This window comes from Musa acuminata, chromosome BXJ1-2, assembly GCF_036884655.1.
Source record: "Musa acuminata AAA Group cultivar baxijiao chromosome BXJ1-2, Cavendish_Baxijiao_AAA, whole genome shotgun sequence".
Taxonomy (NCBI): Eukaryota; Viridiplantae; Streptophyta; class Magnoliopsida; order Zingiberales; family Musaceae; genus Musa; species Musa acuminata.
The window spans coordinates 27,081,059-27,093,399 of record NC_088328.1 but is presented as its reverse complement, the minus strand read 5'-3'; the positions used below and the strand labels follow the sequence as shown (position 1 = coordinate 27,093,399).

At 39.8% G+C, this 12,341-nt stretch overlaps 2 protein-coding genes across 2 annotated transcripts; one reads left to right on the top strand and one right to left on the bottom strand.

Moving 5' to 3' along the window:
* Window positions 1-3,497: 3,497 nt before the first annotated feature.
* LOC135606372 (probable membrane metalloprotease ARASP2, chloroplastic) lies at window positions 3,498-5,889 on the bottom strand. The gene is made up of 2 exons (XM_065097398.1): window positions 4,276-5,889; window positions 3,498-3,774 (listed from the first exon to the last, which is right to left on the bottom strand). The coding sequence occupies exon 1, from the start codon at window positions 5,677-5,679 to the stop codon at window positions 4,363-4,365; it is 1,317 nt and encodes a 438-aa protein (XP_064953470.1). The 5' UTR covers window positions 5,680-5,889; the 3' UTR covers window positions 3,498-3,774; window positions 4,276-4,362.
* Window positions 5,890-6,387: 498 nt separating this feature from the next.
* Window positions 6,388-11,774, top strand: LOC135606361 (uncharacterized). Its single transcript, XM_065097396.1, has 6 exons — window positions 6,388-6,940; window positions 7,476-8,117; window positions 8,437-8,892; window positions 9,681-9,853; window positions 11,245-11,428; window positions 11,528-11,774. The coding sequence occupies exons 1-6, from the start codon at window positions 6,482-6,484 to the stop codon at window positions 11,615-11,617; spliced, it is 2,004 nt and encodes a 667-aa protein (XP_064953468.1). The 5' UTR covers window positions 6,388-6,481; the 3' UTR covers window positions 11,618-11,774.
* Window positions 11,775-12,341: the final 567 nt, after the last annotated feature.

Sequence of the window (12,341 nt, the reverse complement as noted above, 5' to 3'; positions counted from 1 at the left end):
ATGTCTTCTGTCTTTCTCAGTTTTTGCAACCTAGTTTGCAAGAAAGAAGATGAATAGACAACAAGGATATCAGATCATGACATCCTAGGTTGAGCTAATTTTAGTTGGCTGAAAAGAGAAGCCTTGTTAATGACTGGGGTGTCAATGCCTAGAATAGTAGAAAAGGTTTATCATGACTAATGTGATCACAGGATTATGATTGATTTGGGGAGAAGTCTTGTGGTGATGGGAATACATTGTTATATATACATGCTATCTTGCCATGCATTGTCACCCACTTCCACTCACATTTGGTGATGGTTCCATTGTTGGCCCCCTTCCTTGGTAGGGAGCTTTTAGAGTCAATGATACTTCTGACATTACTTTGATGGCAAAAGCTCTACCTGTTTCCAAAAGTTATCTCCACTATCTGTGTGCACAAGCTATCAATTGGTGTCAATCATGGGTTCACCTAACTTACATCAAATGTGGAGATTCTTATATAGACTGTTTCCAATGGCTCATGTAAGCAGCTTCATTGTCTGGTATGGTTCTGAGAAATGAAGTTGCTCATTTCCAGGGATGATGTACATGAGCTGATTTTTACTTTTCTCCTTCAGTGATTTCTGTTGACAGAGTAGTGTGCATTTAGTTTCCATGACCATGGATACCTTCACCATGCACACACAAATATATGCCTGGCTTGGTTTCTGCTTGTTTCAAGCCACATATTTCTCCCACAGTTGATATACTTGACTAGTTTCTTTGAATGCACATATTCTGTGGAGTCTTCAGCTTCTTGCAGGATTGGGTTGGCAGCTGTCGTACAGTTGTGGCACCTCATGCTAGACTTGTCAGAAGAGAGCAAGATAGTGAAAGTTATGTGGTGCTCTGACTCATCAGGTTCAACTCTACAATACTGTGCCCTATTTTTAGCTGGGTAGGCTATTGTCACCATGTTCTAACATATCTCTAAGCACCTTCTTTTTCTTTTTTCATTCATTAAAGACTTACTATGTGAAAAGATATAACATTACTTGATTATGATGTTGATCACATTTTGCAGGGAACTGTTACCTAATCTTATCATATAAAAGAGATGTGACATTTCTTGATTTATGTAAATCCCAACTTGTATGATTGATATTTTTAACTATTTTGGATTGTTGTTTGAGATGTACACAGCAAATATACAAGGGCTAGATATTAAATTTCTCTTTCTTATTCAAATTCTCAATGTCTCCTTCCATCACTCAAGAGATCTGACACTGATTTCCTAGTATTAAGTAATTCTGCATGAAGAGCCTTCTCTGCTCCTTGCTGCTCTGAGGAAGATAAAAATCTATGTAATTAACTTTGGACTATTGCCTTGACAGGGTTTGGATTGCTGTTGTTTTGGGCTAGAAAAGCTGGGAGTTTTTTGTTACATTGTTGCAGATTTGTTCTTGACTCATTGTGTCTTCTCTAAGATGGATGTGGCTTTTGGCCTTTGTGAGCCTTTTGAATGGCTCTTCTTGTTCTCTCTTATGATCCCTAATAAATGTTGAGAGATGCAGCCTAAAAAAAAGAGGGTTTTTTTTTTTTTCTGATGGTAAAGTGATAGACGATGGGATTCTGCTAAGCTAGCTTGTCTGATGGGGTGCAAAATCAGCTACAGATTAATCTCATGTTTCTATAGGTTTGAAGACAATCAAGCTATATTTGTAGGCATTAAGCCCACAACTTAGTGAACTTAAATTTTTATTTTAAGATCATGTTGGTGTCTAGTCTCCATATATGATGGTCTAGATCGGATGTATGATGTATGATGGTCTTGTTCAACTCAGACTTGTAATAATAAGAATTCAATATTCTTTTGAATCTGCAATGAAATGGACTCATGAATAAGAATCTGATGGACATCATGGTAAAGTCTTATTCATGCTGCTTTCATAAATATACTTGTTCTTCTGCACCAAGAAAAAGAAGGGAATAGAAGACAAATAAGCTAAACCCTGAGCATGCCTTTTCTAACTTGTTTGCACAGTAATCATGTACAAGTGTGAGTATGCTTTAATGAAGTGTATGACCTTCTTTGGTTCTGTAACATAAATAACTTCCTAGATGATGCTGTGACATTATATTAATGCACTACAACATCAAATGCATCAACTAATAAATAGGTAAAAGTTCTAGTTTAATAACATCGATGAGAATAAGGCCTCTCAAGCAGCACATCTATACAATAAAATTAGTTGAACGTACTAAATAATAGATTAATAATCGAGCAATTGGATTTAACAAGGTTCTAAGTCAACTAATAGCAAGAACTTGGTCGGAAATGATTGTTACAATTTGAGTTGTAGCCCTGTAGTTAGGCATTCTGCAATATCAAATTGACAGTGAAAGGAACTAATTTTAGTAGGATACATACATTTGCAAGAACTACAATTAAAAAAGGTGAAGCACTAAGATTTTTTTTTTCTCGTATTAGTTCAACAGAGATTTATTAACAAGGAATATATAAATAGATGAAAATCATACAGTATACTTGAATTCCACAAACCAAGTGGAATTATGTTGCCATGTAGGCGACAAAAGTCTACACAATTTCATAGCGTAAACAAGCCAGATCATCGTCTCTGTAAAACCTGAGTCGGAAACAATCTAAATATAGGACTTTATTCTAATAATAAGCATTATCTGTTACAAGATCCTAGAAACTACAAGCTTGTGATAATCCAAAGAGTCCTTCATGTTAAAGTATGATCAACCATGATCAACCAAAAAGCCTCATCCTGTTATATGTCATGCTTAAGGACCGAAAAGTACGACCAACCATGGAAAGTACAAGCTCAATCATGGTAAAGTATGATCAACCAAAAAGCCTCATCCTGTTATATGTCATGTTTAAGGACTATCCTCCATGTTTTCTATTCATGTTTAGGCCATTTTGCCAACTTGCATGATCAACCCATCTACCCTTACAGTATCAGTATGCTCCTTGGAACTCCAGTTTATGCTGCTTAAACAGTGTTGTCTTATACAGCATGTCATATGAAATCCATATCTTATGCAGCATTTAGTGGACTAATTTTAAATTAAAGAGAATGATAAAAATGAGTAAGGTTATTCCAGAGAATAACTAGGTCATTAAAGGAGCTTTGCACTTCCATGATCATTAACAATGCATGGAAGTGGGATGCTTGTCACGATGCATTTCTAAATCATTCCTACTCACACCAATCTTAATGCAGCTGAACTCTCATCCTGTATGTGATATAATGTCTTGAAGCCCAACCTACATAATATATTCATAATCATAGTACCATATCCTCAATTTAATAAACCCCAGTTATATCATGGGATACACAATTTCAGAAGCACATTCATGGCAATTAAACATTTCCAGGTACATTAGACAAAGTCCTACAGAGAAGCCCACCAAACTAGAATACCTGTTAGAGTGAAATTCAAATCTTTTCATCTAATTTGGAAATTATAATGACTGCATTATGATATACTATTGATTATCCATATAAGCTCCTAACTTCAATCGATCAGGCACTACTAAACGATCAGAAATAACATCATGATGCGACAAGTCCAGGGGACCATTTGCATGCTCTAAATTGGCAAGGCTATAAAGAAACAACTAAATTGTTCTACTAGAAAAGATTGCCAACACTGCAACCAACTTACTGGCATCAGCTAGAAATTTTAAAAAGGATATTGCTAGATGGGGACTTTGACCCAAACCAACAGCCGGCCAGTTTAACATGGCATGTTGCGGTCAGATGCTGCATGGGCAGATACCTGTACAAAGATGATGTTTTGGGTTCAAAAGTTATAGCAGAATGGAAGATGTTGCTTAAGCTGCACTATGGACCAAATGGATCCATATATGAATCCATACAACAAGCATAAGCTCTGGGAATTGCCAAACAAGTGAAGAAATTTACCCTATTCTCTAACTTTCAGATACTTCCATCTTAAAAATAACAATTAACAATGGCGCAGGACAGTATGTAATACAGAGAAATTACAAAGCAGATTACAAAATTTTCACATACTTGTGAAGTTCAATTAACAGAGAGAGGAGAGTAGTCAGTCAAGAAACAGCATGATCTTTGAGATTGAAAAGTTGCAATGAGTAATTAATTCAGTAAGAAACAAAAAAAAAGGTTCTTGGTATCATAAGTAGATATCTATCTTTCATCAAGAAGAATTTTGCTATTTCACAAGATGATGAACAAGCTACACAATTAACAATTCAAAGTGAACTATAAGGAGGAAACAGGAAATCTATTTGTTCACCTGAGCAGGACCAAGTCCAGTGTCATTTCCAATCCATTACAGCTCCATTCTATCCAAACCTTGATGAACACCAGCCTGCAGCTCCCATCACAACATCTCCTTGATAAAATCCAGGTTCAGCGTATCACGAACAATGAGAAAAAGCCCCAGCATCACAACCACCAAGATCCCCGACGACATAATCCGCTGCTCCACCTCCCGCGGGATCTTCCTCCCACCTCTGGCTGCCTCCACAAGAATAAGTGCCAGTGACCCACCGTCGAGGGCTGGCAATGGCAGAAGGTTGATCACCGCAAGGTTAAGATTGATCACCGCGGCAAACTGGAACAGCCCATCGGAGCTCGACCTTGCGACCTCCGCGCCCACTGCGATTATGGCCACGGGGCCGGAGACCTTGCTTGCCGACTGAGAAAAGTTCAAGAAGGTCTGCTTCAGGCCATCGAGCACTGTGGCAGACAACCCCAAGAATTCTCTACTAGCAAACACTGTGGCCTGTGCCAGGTTCTTCGCCCGGACCTTGGAAAGCCTATAATTGGGCGACAATTGGACTCCAATTCTCCCAGTCCCGTCGGTGTTCTCGTCGGGAACCACCGAGAGCTCCACAGATTTGGTCCCCTCCCTCGCCACCGTCATCGCCACATTCCTCCCGGCGCTCGTCTTGATAACATCGACGAGGTCCGAGACGGAGGGCGCGGGAGCCCCGTTGATCCCGAGAATGACGTCGCCGGGGCGGAGGCCGTCGCGCGCGGCGGCCGATCCGGGGCGCACCTCGGGCACGAGCAACCCGGGCACCGGCTCCTGAACGGGGAGGCCGACGGTGAGCACCTGGGCGAAGACGATCAGGTACGCGAAGACGACGTTGGCAGCGACGCCGGCGGAGACGACGAGGATGCGATCGAGGACGGGGCGGTTCTTGAGGAGGTCGGCGTCGTCGGGGGGGACGTCACTGTCGGGGTCATCGTCGGGGAACCCGACGAAGCCGCCGAGGGGGAAGGCGCGGAGGGAATACTCGACGCCGCCAGCGACGAAGCTGGCGAGCACCGGGCCGAAGCCGACGGCGAACTTGCTGACGCGGATGCCTTGGAGTGTGGCGGCCAGGAAGTGGCCGCCCTCGTGGACGAGGATGATGGCGGCAAGGACGGAGGCGGCCTCAGCGACGGACTGGGGACCCTCGATGCCGCCGACAGCGGCGGTGGGGCCGGCGGAGGGATGACCACTGCCCTCCCGTCCCCCGCGGCGCCGCCGGCGCCGGCGATGGCGGGGGAAGAGGAAGGGTTGGAGGGCGGGGGGAGGGGTGTGGATGGGTCTGAGGAGGGAGTGAGGGAAAGAGATGGAACCGAGCTTTGGACGGCAAGGAGGGAGGAGGAGGAAGGAGTGAGCTGAGGCCGAGAGGCTCATCATCATATATCAGAAAAGGAGATTTTGTGTGTACTCGTTAGCGTTTATTTGAGGATTGAAATGGAGAGAGGGAGAGAGAGAGAGAGAGAGAGAGAGAGAAGGGCGGAAGGGAGGAGGAGGGTGAAGACCGTTTGGATAATTCATGGCACAGAGGGTGAGGAAATCGGAGGTGTATGTGTGGATGGGAAGCAGGCAGATGAAGCTGTGAGTTTGATTTGCTCTTCTTTGGGAGGATTTGAACGAGTGGCCTCTGAAGCCAACAATTGTAGATTAGTCGCTTGTGTTGACCAAAGGATCTCCCTCTGCGAATCGATGTGGATTAGTGGTTTGTGTCTAACTCAAGTTTGACTTTCTACGTGATTATTGAATCGGATTGGACTCGTAATCGGAACCAATGATCCCAGTCTGCCGCAAATCGTCACATGCCAACCGACCTTTGGTCTTTAAGATTCGGGCTTTCGTATTTGGGCTTGGGCTTTTAGGTAAAATGCTGAAACGGACCTTAGACTAATTTATCGATTACCTACAGACAAGTTTATGTATCAGTAAGCTACCTGCCATGTGATTGGACCAGTTGAGCTCTCTAAACTGGGTCCCGCAGAAGCGCCACAAGAGTTCGCCATTCATAAAGCAGGTAAGATTTCAGGGTAGCGACGAACGATCGTGTGGACGGGGTACTGCGCTTGGCATAAACCCTATCAAGCGTCGTCAGAAAACCCGAAATTTCGGTCCGCTTGTGTCTGCGTTGCACGCACCGCCTGGCCGTCGTCACAGCCACCGGGATCGGGACGCAGCGGAGGAGGCGAACATGGCGGACGTCGTGCAGTACCGGCTGGAGCGGATGACCGACGAGCTCGACGATCTCGAGCGGCGCGGCCTCTTCTCCCGCCCAGAGATCGCCGAGATCGTCCGCCGTCGCCGCGACTTTGAGTACCGTCTCAAGCGCCCGTCCCCGCTGAAACAGGACTTCCTTGCCTACATCGACTACGAGAAGCAGCTCGACGCCCTTCGCAATCTCCGGAAGCGCGCCATCATCGGCGAGCTGATCAAGGAGGAGCAAGCGCGGGAGGAGAACGAAGGGGCTGATGAACATAAGAAGAAGAAGAAGATGTCTAAGAAGTGGAAGAAGTCTATCTCCGATATCGCTGGCGTTTTGAGGATCTTGGATATTTACAGGATGGCCACGGTGAGGTACAAGGCCGATTTGGATCTCTGGTTCAAATACCTCGAGTTTTGCCGAGAAAAAAGACATGGGCGGATGAAGCAGGTACCAAAGATGATATCTGTTTTACCTTTTTTTTCCTTTTCCACTTCATTCATGATTGATTAGGACAGAGTGATGCTAGTTTTGGGCTGTGCTGCTCTCTTGTGATCATCTAGTCTGCACTAGACATGGCGTAGTATTAGATTTATAATTTAAAAAGAGGAACAAAAGTAATTTCCAAGGAGCTCTAAAATGCTCCTTTTGTCTTGCCTGTTGTTATTTATAGTTGTATATGCATGCTTTTTCCTATTAGAAAAGCTACAATTTTTTTATGAAAAAGGGGACAGCTTGATTATTGTGAGAAACCCTTTTCTTTGGCTTCCATGTTAATGAAATTGCCAGTTTGCTGATGTTTCTAACTTATTATGAACTTCTGTCTATTTTAAATTCAATAGAAACAATGCTCATTCATGTTGACCTATATGCATTAAGTTCATGCATAACTCTTCAAGCATATTGTTTTTGTTCGTTCATTGATCCATTGATGACGCTGCTAATTGGCAACGTAAGCAATATATCTGGTTCTATATTTTTGTAGGTGCTAGCACAGGCAATTAGATATCATCCAAAGGTCCCTGGACTTTGGATATATGCTGCAGCATGGGAGTTTGACCAAAATTTAAATGTTGCAGCAGCTCGTGCTCTCATGCAGAGTGGTCTCAGGACTTGTTCTAGTTCCGAGGATCTGTGGATTGAGTATCTCCGAATGGAGCTCACTTATCTCAACAAACTGAAGGCTCGAAAAATTGCTCTAGGAGAAGATGTTAAATTGTTGCAGCGAAACAACAGTGATGCTGATCGGTGGAAAGAAGAGAACAGGGATCTTTTCATGCCTTTGAATGAAGAACAAGGATCCAACGCACAAGAAGGTAGTTTGGATAAGGGAGAAGAACTTTTCTTGCAGCAAGGTGCATTGGTTCTCCAAACCATATACCATGGAGCCATTGAGGCTAATCCATCAAGTCTGAGCTTGCGCCAGCGATTCTTGGAGATTTTAGATACTGTGGATTTAGCACATTATGATGAATTGAAAGTTGAGGTAATGGAAGATCTTAAGAAAGATTTCTCACACGACGAAAACTACTGGGACTGGATTGCTAGCTTGCAAATTGGTGACATTTCAGAACTGAAGGATTCAGAGAGATCTAAAATTCTGTCCAAGTTGGATAGAGTTGTTCAGGTGAGTGATGATTTGGAGATATGTCATTGTTTTCTTAATTTAGTATCATTTGGCGATAAAACTTCAGTTTGCTGGCAGGACTAGGAGATTATTCAAACACAGCTTATGAGTTAATTACAGTGTCCTGATGATATGCTATTCTTACAAAAAGAGATTGCTGTTTATTTTTTCTGCAAAATTAGTTCTCCTAGATTAACCATCCGCGTATTCATACTTGAACCATATAATTTCATTGCATTTCTTTATCTTAATATAACATATATATGCTTCTTGGTAAACATTATCTTTACGGTACTTTGATTACTGATATATGCTTTAGGTTTATGAGGAGGCTGTAAATGTCTTGCCAACTGCCAAGATGTTTTCTCTTTATGCAAAGTTTTGGCTGGATGTTTTGGTTTCTAATGGTGAAGATTCAACTTCTGCTCTGAGTAATGCTGTTGTCGATGATCGAGACTTTGTATCATCTATCATTAAGGTTTATGAAAAGGCAGAATCCTGTGGATGCCTTACAGCAGATCTTGCCTGTCAGTACGTTTCATTTTACTTGCAAATTGGGAGGTTAGATGAAGCAAAGAATCTTGCTAAGAAACTTTGCAACAGTAAACTTCCGAACTCTGCAAATTTATGGATTCTGAGAGCTTCAATTGAGATCAAATGGTTTACAAATAAATCTTCTCCGATCAATAAGGATGACTTGCATTCTGTGTTTGAGTTCTTAAAAGATGTGCTGACTAGACTATCCATCTCCGAAACTGAGTATTTGTGGCTTATGGTATGTAACCTGCATTTTGCTCAATTTTGGTCAAATGTTTACCTCATTTATATTTTGAGCAACTTTTATATCAAACCTTAATGAAAAACACGTCATATCTGGCAGAAGCTATGCTGATAAACAAATGCCCTTTTAATTCATTGGATGCATAGTCACCACAACTTATTGTCGTTTTTCTGTTGTTCTGCTCAGTGTATAATGACCACAACCTCACTTTTACGTGCTGCATAGAACTATATGTTTTCTGGATAAATATAAGAGCCCCAGCGCCTCTCCCCACATTTGTTGTGGAATTGAATGTGCTAAATATGGGTTCTAAGAAGGTATCTGCTTAGTTTTCCAACAGTTCCCAATAGTAGTTTGTGATTCTCTCTAGTTTTACATCACTAGAGGAAGTTCGTGTTGTTGTTGAACCTTGTAGGTTCACTAGTCTATCCTGATTATTCAAATTAGCCCTGTCACCTTCTTTTGTCAAAGTATGGCTGTGATTGATGTTGGATTTCATATCCAGTTGATCTGAATAAAGTCCAGACAGCTGAGTTACTGGATAGCTGTTGGCTAGTTTAAACAATGATCAACCCTAATTTTCAAGGCATAGTTATCATGTTTCATTTTCTTTATTTTAAATTTGGTAACAATTATTATTTTTGGATCATAAGTAATTTATTTCTATCTCCAATGTATTTCAAAGGCATAGTTATCATGTTTCATTTTATTTCTTTTAAATTTGGTAACGATTATTATTTTAGGTTCTTAAGTAATTTATTTCTATCTCCAATGTATTAAAGGCACTGAAAGTCTTTTCAAACAACAAAGGGTTTTTTGAAAAGCTGGTGAAGTTTTTAATGCTTGCATTGGGGAAAGCTAGTGGTACTGATTCTGGAACATCTGTTTCTTCTGCTGTCGTGAATTGGGTTCTCCAAAGAGAGGGTATTCAGCAAGCAAGAGTGATGTATAAGAGGTATGTTGCAAATTTTCTTTCTGTAGAGCTTTTCTTTTTCTATAGTCTCGTCTCACATTGCCTTAAAAAAAAAAGTTTGCTTTTGATTACTTTTCTTGTCAGCTCCATAGATCATCCTTTTACCACTTGATCTCAGAAGATAGTTCCTAATTATTAATTAATAGTTTAACATATATGATAGTTAAATCAACTTATGATTAATAACAGGGTAATAAGATAGCCATCATCCGGTAATAGGACACATAATCAATTAGCTTTAGCTGCTTCAGTAGTAAACACGATTATGAATATTAAAAGAAGCTTGAGATCTGGAGGACTTGGTATTATACTCAAGTGCTATGTGGTTCATTGAGTGGTTTGAGGACATCGGAGTGATGTTGGTCTCATATTCCAGTTGTCTCAAGTTAGAATGAAGATGTGTGCCTACTTTGGAATTCTTCAGTAACAGTTAATCCTTAAAAGACTGAAATGTTCAACATCCGCATCTGTTGCCCATTTCATCATCCTTATCTGTTGCCCTTCTTGTAACCTTGTTCAACTATCATGTTCTATAGTTCAACAGTCATCTATATTGTGTAGATTACAATGTTAGCCAGTTCAAATATAACATGTGCTAGAAATTAGTATAAATGAAATGAGTGTTAATATGGATCATTGATGTACAGGGTTATTATATAAGATAGAATAAAAAAGAACCTATAATTATAGAATAGGTAGGGAGTTATGATTGAGGATGAAATAAGAGAAAACCATTTAAGATAGTATGAATATATTCGAAAGCTGCTCACAGATGCATCAGTGACATGAGGTATGCCAATCAGCATTGGCAACATGAAAAAGGGTAGAGCATGCCTCAACAAAAGGTGAATTTGATGACTCTTACTTTGACTAGTGATGTTATCTTTTATGGAACTTTATCAGTGAAAGATTCATACAGCCAACCACAAATAACAGGGACTTTATGCTTCCTTGTTCCTTTTTTTCCGCTGTTTTTCAAGTACACATATAATTGCAAGACCAAACTACCACTGGAGCATATCCCACATGCACTTCATATACCATTGAAGGTTGGCTATCTCACATCTTTTTTTTTGTGATTTAATGCTTCTACTTTGACAAGAAATTGAGATATGTACTAGTTTTACAGTGTTGTGATGAAGTATGTCGATGTGTGATGTCCTTTTATGTCAAACTTATGTTTCAAATGTCATAATTGTCTTATCTGGTTTATGCTGCTCAGTATTCTGTTCTAAGTAGTGCTTCTGAACTAGGTTGTTTTTCATTATTGATTATAATGCATTTTGTCTATTCATTTTTGTTTCTGTTGTAACAGTTTTTGGCATTTTATCGTATATCTAGCTGATTCTGGGTATATTGACACCTGTCTGCAGATTTCTAGCTTTACCCCATCCGAGTCTTAAATTCTTCAGATATTGTATGGAGCTTGAACAAAACCTCATCTTTGTCGGAGATAATCTTGGTGTTACATGTGTTCGCAAGTTGTATGAATCAGCTCTGGGCATCTATCCTGAGAACAGGGAATTGTGGAGAGATTACTACCTCTTGGAAAAGAAGGTGATGATATTACTGTTATTTTCTTTTGATTAATCATGCCTTTAGCTGTCCGTGTTCAATCTTCTTATCTTTCGAGATGTTTTATTTCATTTTTAACAGGTCGGGACATCCGAATCTGTAAATGCTGTCTACTGGCGTGCTCGAAAAACCTTAAAGGACACATCAATGATAGTTAATACTGACTTGTAATCAATTTTTTTAATGTCAGTATCATCTGATCTCAGTATTAATAGTTTATTTTAACTTAATGAATGAAATTTTGAGTTTCAAATGTGCATCAGTGGATGCTGTCTCATTAATATTCTTTCTGATTGAAGACACAATTAATTGGGTTTGTTGTTCTTTACATGGGTATGACTCATTTTGATGTCAGGATGATGGTGCATTCGGACAACTCATTCAAATGCTAGTGTTAGGCACATATCTTTCGTCTTGGCAAACTTGTTCTTATGTCAGTTTTATGTAGCCATTTTGGAAGCTCATGTATGCATCTCCAGGACTGGAGTTAAAACTTGAGAATGATGTGTTCTATGATTAAACTGTTATGATGGTGATTCAAAATCAATATTATCTATCTCTCATTCTATTTTAAGGTTATCATATGGTAACATAATAATTATTTAGTTTTGTATCCAAATCCTGAAGGAAGATTTTACAGTGATTAATTTATATAATAATGGAAGTATATTAATCAAAAATATTATTTTTAAAAAATTAAATCATATATTTGATTTGATTCAATTGTCAATGTTTTGTTTATATATATATATATATATATATATATATATATATATATATATATATATATATATATATATATATATATTTTAATACATAATCTATAAAAAGGGATAAGAACATCGTAATGAGAAATGAATCGATAAAAAATGGATCAGTTATATCAGTTGATGAT